Source organism: Gymnoscopelus microlampas (genome assembly GCF_963454915.1).
Source record: "Gymnoscopelus microlampas genome assembly, chromosome: 17".
Taxonomy (NCBI): Eukaryota; Metazoa; Chordata; class Actinopteri; order Myctophiformes; family Myctophidae; genus Gymnoscopelus; species Gymnoscopelus microlampas.
In genome coordinates, this window is record NC_139954.1 from 18,864,456 (window position 1) to 18,886,047 (window position 21,592).

A 21,592-nucleotide genomic window follows, 5' to 3' on the forward strand; every position below is an offset into this window, starting at 1 on the left:
CGGGGCACAATAAGGTGAGAGCCTATAGTAACAATATGAGTGTGGTTCCAGGTGAAATGTTCCTTCTTCATGCAGGAGTACACACACACCGCGTTTGTCAAAGCATGTGCGCATACACACTGTAGTGTAACACACACAAACGCCAGAATATATTCCAGTTTGGAGACACACACACACACAGTATATACGGAGGACACATACACAGTTGCACACATATCTTTTTTAGATGGACCCTAGTCATTTGGTGGAAATGTTCCCATTGTTTCCACCTCATTGCTATGAAAGGTGGCTGTGTGTGTGTGTGTGTGTGTGTGTGTGTGTGTGTGTGTGTGTGTGTGTGTGTGTGTGTGTGTGTGTGGGGAAATGAGACCGAGTGGTGTGTGTCACTCCCAATGAGAGTGTGTGTGCGTCTGAGTCTGTCTGCATATAAGAGGCATTCATATCAAGGATATACTCTCCCTCTATCAAACACACCCCATAATAGAAAAACACTTTGAATAGATGAACAGCCTTACGCTGCTCGTTTAACACTGAAATGGGTTGCCACGGCGATGGATCAACAGAAAAGACAAGCTATTAAAGTGACATATCCGTGTCGGTCTGTGTGTGTGTGTGTGTGTGTGTGTGTGTGTGTGTGTGTGTGTGTGTGTGTGTGTGTGTGTGTGTGAGAGATATATATAGAGAGAGAGAGAGACAGAGAGACAGAGAGACAGAGACAGAGACAGAGAGAGAGAGAGAGAGGAGACAAAGAGAATGAGAGAAGGAAGACATCGTATTAAAATGTGCTGGGGCAATGAACTATGGGAAGCTATCTCCTTAGCCAATCAGATTGAGGAAAAGGTTGGAGGAAGGGCCGATTAATCCTGTTAATGGACCGCACGCATGCACACACATGCAGTTTCACACGCACGCACACACACACACACACACACACACACACACACACACACACACATGCGAACAATAAAAAAAATACAAACAAAAATGAAAACAGTGAAAATGATTGCAATCCAGTGATCCTAACCTGTCCTCAACTCAACCTGAGTTTAGGAGAGAGTGAGGGGGGTGGGGGGGGGGGGGGGGCAGAGAGAATGAATATTTATACCTGCAGACTTTCCTTTTAACACACACACACACACACACACACACACACACACACACACACACACACACACACACACACACACACACACACACACACACACACACACACGCAAGGAGTGATGAACAAAATTGCACTTAATTGGTAATCATTAAAACCAATTACGGTATACAGTCATACGACACGGTAAAGACTTATTTCCATTGTGGTCTTTTAAATGAAAACCTGGTCTATAATGACTCACTTTGCCGTGTGCATACTTGTGTACGTGTGTGTGCACGTGTGTGTGCACGTGTGTGTGTGTGTGTGTGTGTGTGTGTGTGTGTGTGTGTGTAAGGATACCGGTTCTCAGCAACACTGTCCTTGACTGGGAGCTGCTCACAGATGTCTCTTCCATCCGGCCAAGCAGAGGGACTGTGTGTGTGTGTGTGTGTGTGTGTGTGTGTGTGTGTGTGTGTGTGTGTGTGTGTGTGTGTGTGTGTGTGTGTGTGTGTGTGTGTGTGTGTGTGTGTGTGTGTTTGTGTGGAAACCCCCTTAGTGTTTAAATGGTCATCCAAGGACTCATCACACAAGGCCAAACAACTATAGCCACTGTGGGTTAATGCAGCAGCATGTGTGATGGTGTGTGCATGAACCCAACCCACCCAGTGTACACACACACACACACACACACACACACACACACACACACACAGGCATTCACAGGGCCAAAGCCTGACATTATGGGCAATGCTTATGACTTATGAAAATAACTGCCCGGCTATAACTGACCATTCAGCATGAGTTGAGAGACCTGCATCCACATGCAGGCATAGTTTTACACATTTCACACACACACACACACACACACACACACACACACACACACACACACACACACACACACACACACACACACACACACACACACACACACACACACACACACACACACACACACACACACAGAGAGAGAGAGCACTAATGGTCAGTATAACTACTGTGGTGGGAGAGCAGAGACCACAGACCACAAACTCAGGCGGACTGAATGAGATTTACAGTCCCTCAGCGGAAGAGAGGAAAAGAGACTGCAGGGACAGACAGAGAGAGAGAGACCCACCCACACAGCGAGAGAGACAAACTAAGAGAAAGAGACAGAGAGAGACAGACAGACAGACAGAGAGAAAGAGAGAGAAACTAAGAGAAAAAGAGAGAGAGACAGAGGTGCGAACCACAGCGGTCATTAGCGTAGTTGTAACGACCATGGATGACAGCATGTGGGTTCCGTATAGCTGTCAGGGGAATGGGCTGCAGAGTGCAGAGAGATGTGGAGAATGGCTGGATGGATGAGGTCGGGTTCCAGTGGATGTGTCCCATGTGGGGGGGGGGGGACAAACATGGCCTTGGGGTGGGGGGGGGGGGAGCGTGGTTGGACAGATAGATAGACACTGACTGCCGGATTTATGCCGGTGCTCAGCGGGTAGACTGTGACACTATACTGCCAGGGGTTAGGGGTTCAATCCCCTCACTGGGAGCCCCGGTACAGTACTAAAACCACGTATGGCGTACGCCTCTATGCCTCACACAGGGGCTTCTGAGGCACTATACTGCGCTTCATGAATAGAACCATTCTAATCCTTCTGGATTCCAGTTTAACCACATTAACACCGTTCTGGGGCTAACGTTCAAAGGGAAAATAGCCGATCTGCAAGATCACGACGCGTCGCAATATGCCGCGTTGTGAGCTTGTAGTGTCGGCTATTTCCGGGCGAAGACATTAACCCATTAGGCCGATTCTACAAATGTCTTCTAAATGCTAACAGTTTTCTGAAGCACTTGTGTTGTTATAATAACAGTGGTTCTCAAACCATTTCATGTCATACATTATGTATTTGGCCGCGGACCCCCCATCTCAAAATATTTAGTTCCAGGGACCCCCCAGAAGCGAAGATTTGAGTTACAAATGTTCGCTTTAAAAATATATATATTCAAGATTTGAACACATTTTCATGATTTAAAAAATAGATAGATCTACAAGCTCTTGGTGCCGCGCTATGAGCGGTGGTTAAGTGGTTAAAGGACCATGATGGTGGTCTGGCATGTTTAGCCAATTGACTATGACTCATGGAACAGTATATATACAGTATACTTGACTTTACTGCTGACCGTTTTCCAAAGCATACCATGGTTTGTTTGAGTTTCAATGAAACCATTGGATTCCATTCATTTTAAATACGGTATGACAATCAATGTGGGATTTGAGACTTGAAAATAGCTTGAGATGCAGTAGATAATCCAACGCACTACACATCATTGCGTGGTTATTTGTTGTTAAAGGGATAGTTCACCCCCAAAATGAAAATACTTTTGTACTTTCCCTCAAGCAAATTTTGAATTCAGGACTTTAACTTGTAACAGAGTACTTCTACAGTGCAGTATTGATACTTTTACTTAAGTAAAACATTTGAGTACTTTTTCCACCACGATGACTCGGACTTAACCCATTGAGACCTGGAACGCATCTGTGTCACTTTAGATTTATTTGGCTATTCAAAAATAGCAGATATACAAGCTCATAGAGTGCCGCGAGCGCTATGAGCTTGTAGATCTGCTATTTTTGAAAAATCTTGGAAAAAAAATATTATTTTTTTTCAAAAAACTGTTAGGATTTAGAAAACATTTTTAAGAATGGCCTCAGGTCTTAACGGGTTTAAGCCAGTCTGTTGTTTTCTCTGTGAGGCCTGCATGTTCACCATTGTGTCTCTACACTGTGCACATGAACCATGGCCTCCTCAATATGAAACTCTAACTCTTCTGTATATAGACAGACAATGTCAACAACTTGGCTCGCTGTTGACAATACCAATGGTTTCCACTCTTCCCATTCTTGTGTGTGTGTGTGTGTGTGTGTGTGTGTGTGTGTGTGTGTGTGTGTGTGTGTGTGTGTGTGTGTGTGTGTGTGTGTGTGTGTGTGTGTGTGTGTGTGTGTGTGTGTGTTGCTCCAGCTGGGGACGGCTTTAAGACACAGCAGTGCCTACAGAGATGATAAACCCTCAATAAACACTAGAGAGAGATGATAGAGAGACAAAGAGAGAGAGAGAATAAGAAAGAGAATGTGGGAGGGGGGGGGGTATAGGGAGAGGAAATAGAGAAGACAGAGAGAGAGAGAGAGAGAGAGAGAGAGAGAGAGAGAGAGAGAGAGAGAGAGAGAGAGAGAGAGAATGATACCCTTCTCGTCTGCTCTCCACTGGGATGATGGCAGCTCCTGCAGCGAAACCAAGCTGCCAAGGAGAGACAGAGGGGGAGTGTGTGCGTGTGTGTGTGTGTGTGTGTGTGTGTGTGTGTGTGTGTGTGTGTGTGTGTGTGTGTGTGTGTGTGTGTGTGTGTGTGTGTGTGTGTGTGTGTGTTGTGTATAGACAAGTCTCTAGGGGTTTAACAGATGGGGATCTACTGTAGTGATACTGTGAGGTCACATTGGTGATGGTATCATTGAGGACAAGAACGAGTACGCACACACACACACACACACACACACACACACACACACACACACACACACACACACACACACACACACACACACACACACACACACAGATAGAGAGTAAGTGCCTGACACAGTGATGGATGGGGGATAATTGGAAAGTGAAGAAACTGTTCAATAAAGTTGTTTTGTTTTGAATGTGTTTTGTCACCAGCTGCCAACTGTTTGCTGATTGATTTAACGTACATGTGTGTGTGTGTGTGTGTGTGTGTGTGTGTGTGTGTGTGTGTGTGTGTGTGTGTGTGTGTGTGTGTGTGTGTGTGTGTGTGTGTGTGTGTGTGTGTGTGTGTGTGAGCGCGTGTGTGTGTGGAAGGAGCATCTGGCACTAAAGGGAAAGTTTCCTGTAGAGAACATGAAACAAAACATATAAAAATAAGAAAGATCACACAGGCTAGCAGTTCCTGGCATATGGAAGCCAACAGTAGGAAGGCACAAGCTGCAGTGTAAAATCAACATTAGCAGAGTAGCCACAGCAAGGCTTCATCTTCTATGTTCCTTCATGCCACAGCAAAAAACATGTTGTTTAAGGCAATATATCGAGTGTATGTCGAGATATGAGACTAGATTTTAGATATCGTGATAAGGCATAAGGGGCCCAGTGTTGCCAGATTCTGTGGCAGAGAAACAAGCAACCAGGTCGAGGAAAACCAGCCCAAAAGAAGCGACAATGGGTCACATGAGCACTTTAACATATAGCCTACATCAGCTATTTGAAAATAGCAGATCTACAAGCTCACAACGCGTCGCGATGCGACGCGTTGTGAGCTTGTAGATCGGCTATTTTCAAATAAAATCTTGCGGGGAAATTATAACACGCAGATCTGGCAACCCTGAAGGGGCCGTGTCCACAGAGAAGGTCTTTTGAGTTGGTAGCGCCAGTCTTCCACGTATTTCTGTGGTAAAGACACGCTGGCGTGCTCCTCTTCCCGGCGCCGACCATCGCGTTTAAGCGGTCCCAGCGTTTTGTTTTGGTGCAGCGCCCTGGGCAATTCAAGCTGGAAACAGTTCAACTTTTGTAAAGGAGCGGCGGCCATTTCATACCCCCCCCCCGATTGTATGAGACAACCTGACATTGAATCATTACACTACAACATACATGGGCAACTGGCGGCCCGGGGGCCACATGCGCCCCCCACCTTCACTTAATGCGGCCCGCAGGTTAATATCGGAATACTGATATATTATTGATTATTTCAGCTGTTACAAGTGCAAACATATTAGTAGCTTAATGACTAGTATTAAAATGATATTGTCTTTTTTATGTCCAATGTATTTGTATTTACGTTCATAAAGTTAGCATAAGGATAACTAAATGCATTTGAAATTCCAATTCAAAAATAGCAAAAATAGCAGATCTACAAGCTCAAAACGCGTCGCACTGCGACGCGTTTTGAGCTTGTAGATCGGCTATTTTTGCTACTTTTTTTTTGTGTGACATAGAATGGACAGTACATACAATGTGGCCCTCTGGAGTGAGTGTGGAAATATAGTGGCCCTCTCCATCATCAAAGTTGCCCACCCCTGTACTACAACGATGTTAAAACATGAGCACCTCAATGGTTGATGGGTTTGAACAGTAAGCTGTGTGCGAGCACTATGACATGATATTCAAAGTGCTCCTCAGTTCAAAAGGCAAAAGGCTCTGTGGACACGGCCCCTTAGTGTTGACTTTTCCTGGTTTAAATCACTTAAAGGTTTCATGACATCAAACTTCTTTTCTGACCTCAATTACACCCCAAAAAGCTGAACTTTGAACATTCAGTGGATTGTCTGTGGTCTGAGGTTTTCTGAATAATTAGGCTCTTTCTTTTCTGAAGAATTAAGTGCTGTTATTTGCCCATGTCACATTCCATTAATCCTGTTGGATATTATGGATGGGTGGATGGATCTTATCCTCACAATATTGATCGAATTGTATTCTGTCCATATTACAGTACATGGCCTTACCACATTTGAGGAGCAATGCCATCGATAGGACAGCAGAGTATTCCACTGTATTCCATATTGCTGCTCTATTTTGTTTAGTATGTCTTTGTGCTACCATCAAAAGACACAAACTGGGCATGGAACTGTACGTTATATTGTTTGCACCATATTCTGTTGCAGTTTTCTCAAGGCTGTGTGATGGGTGGCAGGAAATGGAATAAAAGGCAAAAGGGGAGAAATAAGAAAAAAGAGCGAGCGTTGTGTGAAAGTGAGAAAAGAACGAGGGAATGACAACAGAGGGAGGGAGAGATGGCGTGGAAAGCCCGACAGAGAAAGAGCATCTTTGTTTGAGGCAGTAGTTGGGTTTTTCCGAGGTAGCCAGCCAACTCAGCAGGTGTATGCTTGTTGGTGTGTGGAGGAAAATAAGTGAGAAAATGTCTTTATATGCATATGGGGGTGTGTGCGTGCCCACAACGTGTGTATTATGTGTGTGTGTGTGTGTGTGTGTGTGTGATGCATTTATTCTACATCCTGCCAGCACAGCAGGTGTACATACTGTACGCATGCGGGTGGGTGTGTGCGCGTGTGTGTGTGTGTGCGTGTGCGTGTGCGTGTGCGTGTGCGTGTGCGTGTGTGCGCGCGCGCGTGCACTGAATGCTTGTGTGTGCAGAAAAGAGAGGCTGACTCTCTGTGGGTAAGTGTGTGTAGAGGTGGTGTAATGTCTTTGTTCTACAATGGGCACAGACATTAGCAGACAGCACCAGATGGCAGGCTAAAATGAGAGAAGGGAAGGGATGGGGGGAGGGGGGGGTGGGGGGGGGATAAGATAGACGAGAGACCCTCCATCATTTCCTCGTTGTCATCCCTCTCCTGTTCCCTGTACGTAAACACACACATTAAGGCTGGCATAATATCCGGTCCGCTGTCGGGTGGAATACCTTGTATGTACCAAAAAACGGTACTTTTCATGAAATGGAACTAAGATTTTCGTGAAATAGTGAGAATTGCTGATCTGCAAGCTCACAACGTGTCACGTCGCGACACGTTGGGGGCTTGTAGATCTGCCAGTTTCACTGCTTTTGCTTGACACTCTTGTACGATGAAGTGGGGCGTTAAGTGAGAAAAAAACAGAGTTTAAATATGGAGATACAGGGTTTCTCCACGACAGCGAGGATATACTCTGACTTCAGGGACACAACTTTTCCCCGGTAAAGTTCCAGTCACTTAGCTGTTTAAACACCGCCCGGCCCATAACTTTCCCTTAGGTAGTTTGCCAACTCACAATCTGTGTAAATTTGTTTTTTTTGGACTGATATTGTGTAATTTTTGCTCCAGGCTGTTTATATTTTATCGTTTAACCAGGAGACTACAGTATCAACAACAATCACAGTTTGACTGTTGCAGAGGGAGGGCCTGTGGCTGCTTGATGCCAGGACAACAATCACTCTGTGATCTGTTTTCACGTTGGTGACCGTCCGATGGACAGCTTGACCAGACGATGAGCACATGTTACTGTTTAAAAGAGAGGGCGCACAGCTTGTAGCCGTGATGGAATCACTTTTTTATTTGAAAAGAAACCAAAGTTTCGAATAAGTCTTCTTCTTCAAACCCTGAAGCGACCTAACTTCTAAACAGTAAATCTCCCATGGTGCGCTCCTGTTCCACTGTTTGCCATATAAACAAAAATTGTTGCCTTCACTGAATGTGTGTGTGTGCGTGCGTGCGTGCGTGCGTGCGTGCGTGCGTGCGTGTGTGTGTGTGTGTGTGTGTGTGTGTTTGGGGGGGGGGGGAGGTAGACAGACAGACCCATCTGCAGTTCTTGTTCTTGGACCAATAAGGAGCGTTAACACTCTCTGGCTTTTACTGTGTATACAGTAGGTTTTGGTTGGTAAGCCAGTATAACAGGGACATGGACAGAATCAGCGCCTCAGCGTAGGAGGAGTGAGGTGGTTCAAAAGCCAGCATATGAAGCACATCAAAGGCTTTTATTGAGGAAGTTGTACAGGTGGACAGGAAATGTCTGGAAAACACATTAGCCTAGCCACTGCCAGGTTTCTGGCAAGTGTGTGTGCGTTTGAATGCGTTACTCACTCGGGACTGGCAAGTTTCTATAAACGTACGTGCGTGTGTGTGTGTGTGTGTGTGTGTGTGTGTGTGTGTGTGTGTGTGTGTGTGTGTGTGTGTGTGTGGTTTACAGTATACACTGCAGTAAGTCAGCCAACGTAAGTAACGTACCCTCCATGACCAAGGATCCACTACCAGTGATATAATGATGTGTTTGGACTACATTTTCCCATTTCCTGTGTCATTCTTCAGTTCTCTCCTCTTTACTTTCACACAGTGTATGTTCATTCCTCCTCCTCTGTCTAGCTTGTACCCTCCTCTCTAACCCTCTCCCCCCCCCGGCTGTCCGTCCACCTTTGCACCCCAAAAACGAAGCACTGCGGTGGTTCAGGCAGGCAATGGAGATAGCTTCGGTCACACAATGGTTTCGACATAAACATAAACCACGTCCACCACCTAAACTGAACAACTAGTAGGCGGTCCATCTAAACAATGGACTAACATGGACCCGTAAGGGTAAATGAACTCTGTACCGTGTAGGACTACAGTACATTAATGTGGCTCAGCATGCTTTCAGGAGCAAGGAGGGAAGGAAGGGATGGAGAGAGGGAGGGAGGGGAGGATGCATTAAGGAGCAGGAAAGGAAGAGGGAAGGGAGGGAGGGATAGAAGAGAAAGCGAGCGAGAGAGAGAGAGAGAGAGAGAGAGAGCGAGGGGAAGGTTGCTTCAGGAAGCCCGAGAGGAGAACAAGCAGAGATAAGGATGGTGGCTAAAGGTTCATTAGACCCATCATTTCTTACGCACCGCTATCTAGCCTAATGCGTATGCATGCACATCATGTCCACACTCCCACGCACACACATCACCTTCACTTGGGGGGGGGGGGGGCGGGGAAAAAAAGAACTGTTGACGATAACCTCGACAACATAACACCAAAACGTAAAGACACAGCTCGAGAGAGAGAGAGGCCGCAGTTGCTAGGTGACCGCAGTGCAAAAACTAGCAACAATGTAGCACAATGCTGTGAAATATATATTTTTTAAATGCTAGAATTTTTGCTACATTTTATTACTGGAATACAATGAAACATAAACCCCTGGTCATCCATGTTTCTTTTTTTAAGACATATCAACTTCTGAACGACAGCTGCCAGCAAAAGTAGCTAATATAGCGTCACAATCATTTTAACCACTTTCACTATTATTTTATACAGTAAAGACCTGTGCTCATCAATACTCCCCCCCCCCCCCACACACACACACACACACACACACACACACACACACACACGTACACACTTTCTTGTGAAAGATACATAAAAGTATACTTGTGATATAAGTTAATGAGGGAGGTGACTACACTGTGAGCACAAACAACATCACATTCTGTCACTGTTGAATGAAACCTCATCAGCTGTTCTTTAATTAGACAGAGGTCAAACTCATCAGAGCGAGAGAGTGAGAGACTGTCAGCTCAATGAAACATAAAGCGTGTGACATTATTTCACTATCACTCACACACACAGTATATATCATTGTTGTCAGGCAGAAACCTCTCATCTCATCTTTTTTTTCTTATAAATGAATGCCCTACTTATCTACAAGCTCAAAACCTGAAAAGCAACATTTATGGACATACAAGGTTTCCACCTGACAGCAACAATATATATACAGTACTGTACTATACACACAGAAGCGGCTGTGGAATCGCTTCACTGCTTTTTTATGACGGCCTAAAACTGTCTCTGTCAATGCTTTCAAACTGAACCGAGCCTGCCTGTAAAAAACTACAAACTACTGTAAATAATACTGGAGACTATCATAAGTTTTTACGTCACCACAGAGTACAGGTATGTATACTTTACTTACGTATTATAATAAAGAGTACGTATCACTTACTGCATGATACTACACCATCTTTATAAATGTCCTGTACGTGCAAGTATTCCTGACTTATATACACACACATGAAAAAGGTATTATGGTAGCCTTTTTTTATTGTATAATAAAAAATGAAAGTTTATCCCCGGGAGTTCTTCAACATGGTACTTGCCTTACAGTCAGTGGTGGAAAATGTGCTCACATTTTTTACTTAGGTAAAAGTTACAAGTAAAACTCCGGAATTCAAAGTTTACTTGAGTAAAAGTACAAAAGTATTGGTATCTACATGTATTTAAAGTATCAAAAAGTAGAAAGTACTCATTATGCAGAATGTCCCATTTCACAAGTTTACAAATGCATAAATTGTATACAAATCTTTTGAAAATAGCAGATCTACAAGCTCACAATGCGTCGCGACGCATCATGTCATTGGTAATCGTGTATAATCATGTATTTCAACTACGTGACCGATGTTTTATTTATGATGCAATCATGTCAATTGTAATTCTATATAATCACGTGTGCCAACTTTGTTGGCTAATTGTTTGTAAATCATGTTTTACTAATGTTTATTATTGTGTTATACATAGGTAGAGGCCTCGTATAAGCCCTTTGGGGTATTCATGTTCCACGGGAAGCATGCGATGTGGCCGTGTGAGGCGTGATGGATACGACATGGTGAACCTTGCCATTCAATCAATCGCCATATCTGATATATGCCCAGTGGTGATTGAATACATTTTCATGCAAATTGTAGCGTATCCACCACACAGACGGCGTACTAAGATCTGGTCAAAACGATGGAAGCAGACGATGCTGATCAGATATGAATCAAGGTTCTTGTTTCTGCATTGCCTCATTCTCACCTCAAATGTTTTCTGAAATATACTTTAGTTTAGTGTACTTTTTAAAGGTAGGGTAAGTGATTTGCTTTGGTTAAAATAAGTGTTAAATAGCTCTATATTCTGATAGTACTCATTGCTATAGAGTGTTTGTTCAGTAACAGGAGTCTCCTTGTCTCTCCAGCTCTTTATTAAACAGAAAAAGCATTTTCGTTTCAGTTTCATTTCCAATTTTATCCAATGAGGACAGAGAACTCAATCAGGATACAGATTAAACAAGTGAAATTGGAAGTGATGACATTAAGAAATGAGCAGACAAAATTGGAACCAGAACACTACACAAATTAAGCTTAAAAATGGGTACTTTCTCCTGATTGGCTGAGATTTTGACACCTACCGGAAAATGTTTTTTTCTGTTTATTAAAGAGCTGGAGAGACATGGAGACATCTGTTACTGAACAAACACTCTATAGCAATGATTACTATCAGAATATAGTGCTTTAACCTTTTAACAAAATACTTTTTGTTTTAACCAAAAAATATCACTTACCCTACCTTTAAGTATGACTTCGCTGACATCTTCCCAAGGAGGCATACTGTACGTACTGTACAGTAGCTGGGACACAGCATACAGCACCGCCCTCTGGCCGATGTGTCTAGATCGGGAGTCTTTCAACGTTTTTCAGGCCCCTAGGGGCCCCGGACCCCCACTGTGGAAGACCCCTAGGTCTAGAATATGTGTTGTCAAGGCATTTGGTGTGAACTTGGTCGCATCTCTCCTCACCTACCACACATAACCTTATCGTCTGTCCCTTCACCTCGTGTTTAGTCTACAGGTTGTCTAGCAGTGGAAAGCCTCCCATCTCCCACACAGGGATAAACCACTAAAAGCCATAACAACTGTCAGAAAAACTCACGTTTCACACCCATGTCTGAGGAGAGAATGTGTAAATCATGACAAAGGAAATAGACCGAAAAATAAATAAACCGAGGGCTTTTTTTTTCTCGCTTTTCACAGCATAAGTCTGTAAGTGCCTCCGTCAGCCCCACGGCTTTGCATGTAGAGAGACACATGGTTCTCCGTATTGCAGCACTCAAACAGAGCGTTCTTGAGTTCATAAATATTTACAAAGTAAATATTCTATTTACAACGGAATTGTTTTAATTTATTTTTCAGACCATTTGGAGGCAATTACTGTACTAGCCAAGATATGAAGATAACGCGTGGTCTATTCATTGCATGGTGAAAAATGACGCAGCCGTTTCCAACTGAGGGTGGCTTTTGTACAGTATGTGAACTCAAATGAGCCATTTTCACTTAAATAATAACAGTGATAAAGACTCGGTTCAGCTCTTCTCCAGAAACCTTACGTAGAAACGACTGCATTCTGAATCTCAACAAAGCCCAATTAGGGCTACTGTTACTAGGCTACACCTTCATGTGTTTTGTTTTGCTTACTGTACCTTAACCCTTTAAGACCGGGAGCGCATCTGTGTGTCATTTTACGATTTCTTTGGCTATTAAAAAATAGCAGATCTACAAGCTCATAGCGCGGCACCGAGTGCCGCGCTATGAGCTTGTAGATGTGCTATTTTTTGAAAAATTGTGAAAATGTGCGCAAATCTTTGAATATTTATATTTTTTAAACTAACATTTGTAACTCAAATCTTTGCTTCTGGGAGGTCCCTGGAACAACAAAAATATTTTGAGATGGGGGTCCGCAATACATTTCATTTTGGAGGGTCCTTGACATGAAAAAGTTTGAGCACCACAAAAAAAACTGCAAACATTTGAGTTACAAATGTTAGCTTTAAAAAAAAGATTTGCACAAAATGTTGTGATTTTTCAAAAAGTAGCAGATCTACAAGCTCATAGCGTGGCACTCGGTGCCGCGCCATGAGCTTGTATATCTGCTATTTTCGAATAGCCAAAGAAATCAAAACATTATACAGATGCGTTCCGGGTCTTAATGGGTTAAAAGGGTGCAAAAACAACAGTGTGAGACTTTTTTGCGTTTTCAAAGACATCATTATTCCCTACTGATATATTGTTTAGGCTGCATTGTGAACTTGGGAGAACAAAAGGGAATGGAATAATTGAAGTACACAGTAATGGAATGCAGGATACATTAGGTCTGCGATTAAATTTAACACTATTGTCCATTGGAAACTTTGATTGTTTTGATAAGATAGTCACACGGGTATTCGGCACTTTGAAGTATAGCTCTGAGCACACAACACAACACAGAGGATATACACAAACAAAATGTATTGTTAATGATACACACACACACACACATTGTGAGCACATGCACACAACCATCCATTAAACAAGCTTATAAGGTGGCAGGGAAAGGATGTACGTGTGTGTGTGTTACCAAAAACATGTTTGTGTACACATAGAGGCACATATGCGAAGACACACACACAGACAGACACACACACACACACACACACACACACGCACACAAACAGTGTTTTAAAATAATACAAAGGTCTTTAAAGGAGTAGCTCACCCAAAAAATGACTTATTTTCAATCAAGTATACACCCCATGAAGACTTGAATTCATGGAGACGTTTTTTCTTTCATCACATTCCTACTGTAAGCCAATAATTTGATGACAGACGGAGACTCAAAGACTCTCCTACCGAGTGAGTCTCATATTGACCGATGACCGGTCATCAAATTATTGGCTCAGAAATGTAACAAAAATGCACAGCTTCATCATGGGGTGTGTAATTGATAGAAAATAAATAAGTATTTTTTTGGGTGAACAACTCCTTAACACATTCCATGACAGAGGTTAATCTCATAATGTACTCACCAGTGCCAACGTTTTATTGTTGTTTTTTTGTTTTTTTCACGTCGCCATAGACCTTGTTAAAATCCTTAAGATTGAGCTCTGCACTGTTTGTTTTGTTCGCGGAGATCTCCCTGCTTCTACCAGTGAAGACCACGTGTCAAACAGTGAGAAAAACTACAAAGAGAAAATGGCGTTTCAGTTTCGACATTAGAACGGAGGCCGACGGGCTCGGCAAAACCGGATCCCAAATAATTCCGTTTCCGGTGGTGTTAGACTGAAATGTGCCGTATCGAAAATTGAAAAAAGTGCAATGTGAACTTTTTTTTCGAAAAAAAGGAAAAAGCACCAGTTGGCATAGATCTACGCGACTGGCACGTGGCGGCTTTAAATAGGTTCGCGTAGATCTACGCGACTGGCACTCAATGTGTTAATGGTCTATCCAAGCAAAATTGGACAACTCAGAGAACAATTCTAATAGGCCAATGGGAAGCATTTTGTGTTTGAAGGTACAGTACGTGTTTGTGTGAGCGTACATGTATATGTCTGAGAACAATACAAGACCAAGGGCAACCCGCCCCCCCCCCCCCCCCCCCAACACACACACACACACACACACCCCTTCACACCCCCACGCCCCTTTCCCGAACTGGGTGGGTTGGCAAGATATCCATGGTAACGCAGTCGCAACATCGGGCCCTTCATGTGAAAAAGGATAAAGAGCCAGCCTAAATAGAGGCTGAGATTGGCATGAAACCGGTGGGTGAAATAAGAAAGTAATGTGTGCGGAGAAACACACCATCCTTCCCAGTGCCACTCCCTATACCGAATAGCGGCCCCAACCAACCTGTAGACCCCCCACACCGGCCTGGGATCCTCTCTTCCTGTTTGCTGCGTGTCCTCACCTTCTGTGGCCCCTGCGACCCCTCCCAAGGCTGTGACACACACTTAACTGCTGATCTGACTTGAAGAGAGAGAGTCGTGACTTTGAAGGTGGCCAGCGAGAATGCCAGAACCAAAAGGAGAGGCAATAAAGCGCCAAATCTGAGCACATAAACACGGCTACTTAAAGCTCACTGCGGTTTATAAGTGTGCAATATGGTGTTGATTGAGGCGAAGCGTGAGTCAGATGGAACGTGCCGCTGTCAGATGGGACGTCCTATAGAGGGGAGGCACCCCATTGCTCGGTACACTGTCAAATAAAGCGTGTTAATTTAACTCTGAGAGAGCACAAACGGAACCAAATGGACCCTTGCGGGTCCATTTGGTCCCGTTTGTGCTCTCTCTGAGTTACAAATGGATAAATGAACACTGTTTTTTTTTTACTGCGCTTCCCGTGGCTTTGTACTTGCTTCCTAGCACAGGGAAACAATGCACCACGCTGTGGCAAAGACAGTCTAATCAATGCCTCAGGCTGCAAGCAGCTGTGAGGAAAAAAAGGTACAAGGCTGTGTACTTTTTTTTTGTGTGTGTGTGTTGTTTCTTCTCCTCCTAGGGCGGTACTTTTATTGTCAAAATGTTCAGCCCCATCTATAAAAAAAGTATGGCCTTGGAGTGTGGGTGGTGCAGGGGGAAAGGGTCCTGCCCACCACCACCTTGAAGACTCGGGGGTTTGAATGTTCCAGCCGTGTTATATGTGCTCAGATTTGGCGCTTTATTGCCTCTCCTTTGGTTCTGGCATTCTCGCTGGCTGGCCACCTTCAAAGACACGACTCTCTCTCTCTTCAAGTCAGATCAGCAGTTAAGTAGGAAGGTGTGTGTCACAGCCTTGGGAGGGAGGGGTCGCAGGGGCCACAGAAGTGAGGACACGCAGGAAACAGGAAGAGAGCAGGAAGTGCAGCACACACGACCCTGGACCCTCATAAAAGCAAAGACACACACACACACACACACACCCATACTCCGACAACATGGATAGCTATCACAGAGTTCATGCGCACACACAAACACACGGTGGACACTTAGTATATGCACACACAAAGACAATGGATATTACATACATATGTGTACACACACACTTCCCCATACTTCAACAACATGAACAACTATTAGAGTTAATGCACAAGCACATGTGCACGCACGTCTGTGTGCACACACACACACTTCACTTAAGATATGCACACTCACAGCGACGATTGCACACACACACACACACACACACACACACACACACACACACACACACACACACACACACACACACACACACACACGCAACACTTCACTTACTTTAAGCACACACAATGACAATGGCTGTTGAATACAAGCACACGCACACACATGTGGCTCTATTTCCTGCCCAGAAAAACAGCTTCCTATGGGACTCAGGGCCACGTGTATGTGTGTGTGTGTCGGTGTGTGTGTGTGTCTTCCTGACAGCCGTTGAGCAAACAGGGTGATAAGAGCAGGAAGAGAGATAGAGGGAGAGGGGGAGAGAGAGAGAGAGAGAGAGAGAGACAGAGGGTGGAGGTAGAGAGAAACAAAAGAGACAAGTAGAAACATCATCAGCCGGAAAAAAAAGGAGATGAAAAGAGAGAAAGAGATGAGGACCAAGAAAAGAGAGCTGGAAGGAGAAGAGAAGAGAGAGATCTGTGGCCGACCATAATGGAACATGGCAGCGTCAAGGCTACACTGTAAACATCCTGAGTGTTAACTTAACTCCAGGAGTGTATACAAAAGTAACCAAATGGACCCCGTAAGGCGTACGGGTCCGTTTGGTTGCTTTTGTTCACTCTTGGGAGTTACAAATGGAAACAATAACACTGAGGATTTTACTGTGTGATTTGTACTTCGTCAAAGGACCGCGGCGAGTAAAAACGATGTGTTTTCAACTGAAAGAAGTGTTGACATGATCGCTACGACAAAGCACAAATTAGCCGTTAATGTTCTGAGACAACCTTGAAGAAAGGAAGGCCTCTCCATACTTCCTTCTTTTGTCCTCGTGAGTTTGTTTGAGTGTGCGCACGTGCGTGTATGTGTGTGTGTGGGTGGGTGTGCGTGTGCATGCAGGAAACACATCAAAGTTTCAGAGAAAAGTTGTTGCGGCCATAAAGAAGAAGAATTTAAGAGACACCAGGGTGGACATGAGTCAGAATGTTAACTTTAATAAGATGTGGAAAACGCAGAGTGCTTGTGGAGACTTCACTGAAAAGCAAAAGGAGACCATGCAAAAGAAACGTCTATCTGTTAAGACCCCTACACACCAAGCTGTCTGGTCCTGACATCTCCAGTACCGACATCTCCTGGAGATCAGATCAGGTGACGTCAGGTCTCATGTTTAACGACATGAACTGCAGCGTCCATAACTCCCTATTCTGGGGGCGAACACACGCCGAAAATAGCTGATCTACAAGCTAACAAACTTGTGATACCTGTAGATCGGCTAGTTTCGGTGAAGAGATTTGCTGTGTACTGTGGAGGGGGAAAAGGAGAGGGACCTAGTATAGATCCCTGGGGTACCCCAGTCAACGAAGTATACAGGGTTAAAGTCGATAAAAGTTGCTCAAATCTACATCTGGTAGATCGGCTATTATCGACGAATGTTCCTCCCAGAATAGGGATGCTATAGGGTCCAAACCTACTTGATGCTAATGCCTGGCAAACCAACCGATGGCGTGGGACGCACTGCATTAAAAAAACACTTCTCAGCGTGTGACTGTTGGGCAAAGCCTTGGTGTGTAGAGGCCTTTAGGTTCAAACCGTCTACAGGAAGGTGAAATGAAAAGGTCTAGTTTAAGGAGGTAGGATTCAGTGTAGGTGTCACGGGAGGCATTCACCAAAGGGTTCCATTCATTAGCTGTGCCCTCATTGGTTGGGGGCCAGTTATGTTCGAGAAAATCCCCTGGTGGAATGTTGGATTAGACTGAAAACCTGAATACAGTCTGACATCCATGGCATGCAACTGAATGAATACCATTGTGTTAAAACAGTTTAAAAGGGATAGTTTACCCCCCCCCCAAAAAAAATATCGATTAGTCACCCCATTAGAGACTTGAATTCATGGTTATGTTTTTGTTTTTGTCGCATTCCTAAGCCAATAATTTGATGACCGGCAGCGGGTCCGGTAGGAGACACAAAGAATCTCCTTTGTATCTCCTACCGGAACCGCTGCCTACCAGTCCACTGGTCATCAAATGATTGGCTTAGGAATGCAACAAAAACAAAAAAATATAATTCAAGTCTCTAATGGGGTGACTAATAGATAGAAAAGAAAAAGAAAATTGGGTTAACTATCCCTTTAACCCATTAAGACCTCGAACGCATCGGTGTCACTTTTCGATTTGAGCTAAAAATCATTATTTTACACTTTGGCTATTCAAAAATAGCAGATATACAAGCTTGTAGATCTGCTATTTTTGAAAAATCGAGAAAATGTGCAAATGTTTGAATATATATATTTTTAAAGCGAACATTTTTAACTCAAATCTTTGCTTCTGGGACCCCCTGGAACAACATATTTTGAGATGGGGGTCCGCGGCCAAATACATATCATTTTGGGTGTCCTTGACATGAAAAAGATTGAGCACCACTGATAGGATAAACTGTTAGGATTTAGGAGACATGTAGAATCGGCTTAAGGTCTTATTGGGTTAAGGTTCATAGTGTACTTTGACAATTAGTGCACCACAAAGAAAGAACATAACCAGAGAGGAACAAAATAACTTAGGAAAGAAGTAGGTTTTTATTAGCAGAAGTGATGAATAAATAAATAGGTTGATACATTGTTGTGAATACAAGTGATTGTATGATACCGGACTTGATCATGCAAAGCCCCATAAAAGAGGGGAAAAAAAGAAAAGTGCAAGAGTAGATTAGAAAAGTGTTTATTGATGAAAATAGCAGGAAAGCAGGAATTCAGTTAGAAGCAAGGTAGCAGGAAAGATGATTGTTGGAAATCTGTATGTGGAAACATGAGAAATGAAGGTTTATGGGTTGGCTCATTTAATTCATTCCAAAAGGGGAGTTGTGCCAAGATGGATCGTGGTTGGCTGATTTGCATATAAACGAGGTGCAGAAATGGCTGGGCCAATAATGTGTCATCTTAAGCATTTTACAGAAAGGGCAACCGTGATTGGTTGCCGAGTTCATGTCTCTATAAAAACGGAGGCTTCCTATAAGCTGCTGAGGCGTGCATCTTCCAGGCAAGCCTGTTGGTTGGACCGAGATGTCAGAAGTTAGAGGAGTTAGAGGAAAGCAAAGGGCGAGAGAGGGCGAGAGAGAGAGAGAGCGAGAGAGAGAGCGAGAGAGAGAGAGAGAGAGAGGGCGAGAGAGAGAGAGAGAGAGAGGGCGAGAGAGAGAGAGAGAGAGAGAGAGAGCTTTACTGTAAAATCCTCAGTGTTCATTTATGTAACGAAAATGGATTCTCTCACAGTTAAATTGACTCATTCAATCCAGGAACGAGTCTCATTTCTTTGGCTATTCAAAAATAGCAGATCTATCTATATCTAGATCTAGATAGATCTGCTATTTTTGAAAAATCGTGAACATTTGTGCAAATCATTGATTTTTTAAGCGAACATTTGTAAAATATTTTCTTCAAGGGACACCCCAGAAGCAAAGATTTGAGTTACAAATGTTTTAAAAATAACGCTTTAAAAATATGTATATATATTCAAAGATTTGCACAAATTTTAAAGATTTTGTGCCGCGCTATGAGCTTGTATATCTGCTATTTTTGAATAGCCAAAGACATCTTAAAATGACACCCCCGATGCATTCCCAGATTGAATGGGCTAACACTACTGTGTATGAAGTGCACGTGTTTTGACTGTCTGTGTTGCCATGTTTGGTAGAATATACTTAAAATGATCCAGTGAGATGTCATCAAACCAAGCAGTAAAAAAACAACAACAACCCTCGTAACCCCAGTTTTTCTTCTTTTTTAAAAAGAGAACCTTTCTCCCCTGCTTCCTGATGGGCCGTGAGGATATCGCATATGGGCCCCCAAATGATTGGTAAGGAACTGAATTGATTTGAATAACATTCACATTAAAATTTGTAAAAAAATATTTTTTCTTTCTTTAAAACCTTGAAACCTCCATAGTGGTACCAATAAATAAGAACTTAAAAGTATACTACGTTAGTTCCACTGACTCAAGCCCGGAACACAATCGATCGATTGATTGATCATTAACCCATTGAAACCCATTGTCATTTGAGATTTTTAGCGTTGGTTATAAAAAAATAGCAGATATACAAGCTCACAGCGCGTCACTTCGTGCCACGCTGCGAGCTTGTACATATCCTATATTTGAACATTTTTGAAAAAAATCTTGAAAGTTTTGAAGACTACTGATTTAGAAGGCACGTTTTGTAGAATCGGCCCCTATAGGGTCTTAATGGGTTCAAATAAACATGCTCTGAAAATGCTCGCGGCCCGCCCATCTGACCACTTAACACGGCACCGAACGCTTCCCTGAGTTTCACGTGGGCCCTGATCCAGAAAAGGTTGGGGATCCGCTGGGACTATAGGGGGCAGCAGGGAGCTGTGAGCTTCTTACCATTTCCCGGGGCAGGAACATGTCCTCCTGTCTCAGGACCACCAGACACACACTCTCTCCCTGGCGGGTGCTGCGCAGCATACACACCAGCTCCTCCTGACCCACACCTGCAATGTCCACACCGTTCACCTACACACGCACGCACATGCACACGCACACACACACGCCACAATCATTAATTTAACAACCTCGTCTGGAAAGGGAAAAGGAGTATTTGCTGGGTCCCGGGGGAGGGGAAATTGCTTTTACTGCTCCACCCAGCAGATGCTCAATTGGCACAGATGTACCCTCTTTCGTGTCTAGGACCCCCAAAATGATATGTACTTGGCCGCGGATCCCCATCTGAAAATGTCTCGACCCACAGAAGCAAAGATTTGTGTTAAAATGTTGAAAAACATTATTCAAATATTTGCACAAATTTAGCTGGGGACCCCCTCGTACCCCACCAAGGACCCCTGGGGGTCCCCGGACCCCACTTTAAGAACCAATGCTCTATATACCATCACCCCCCTGTCTATTTATCTTCCCCTTGCTGTCCTCTCCTTTCATCTCTCCTCTCCTACGAGCTCCTTTCCTTGCAGCTTGGTAAAGTGCACAGTGGTGCCTGTCAGACTATAGTGGTCCATTCCATCAGGTTGTTAAGCTAGTTCACTGGGTCTCAATGTCAGGTCCGGGGACCACTAGGCGTCCAAACGGACCCTTGTGGGATGGTAACTCTGAGAGTGCACAAATGGAACGAAATGGACCCTTATGGATCCATTTGGTTCCATTTGTACACTCTTGGAGTTGAAGAATAACTGAGGATTTTACAGAGATAAAAAAATATATATATATTTTTTTAACATCAAATGGGCATCCATGGCATACCAAACTGGAGGTACTTGAAATTAAAAAAGGTTTATAATCATTGAGCTCGTTAAAAATGCAGATACAAATGCTAAGCAAACATGCAAA

At 43.7% G+C, this 21,592-nt stretch overlaps 1 protein-coding gene across 4 annotated transcripts in view; it reads right to left on the reverse strand.

Moving 5' to 3' along the window:
- The window catches only part of LOC311064591 (partitioning defective 3 homolog B-like), a 308,896-nt gene that overhangs the window by 238,593 nt on the left and 48,711 nt on the right, over positions 1–21,592 (reverse strand). For all 4 annotated transcript variants that reach the window (XM_084084456.1, XM_084084457.1, XM_084084458.1 and 1 more), the window contains exon 8: positions 20,639–20,767. In XM_084084456.1, coding sequence (XP_083940582.1) covers positions 20,639–20,767 — 129 coding nt within the window. The remainder of the gene's footprint in view (positions 1–20,638; positions 20,768–21,592) is intronic.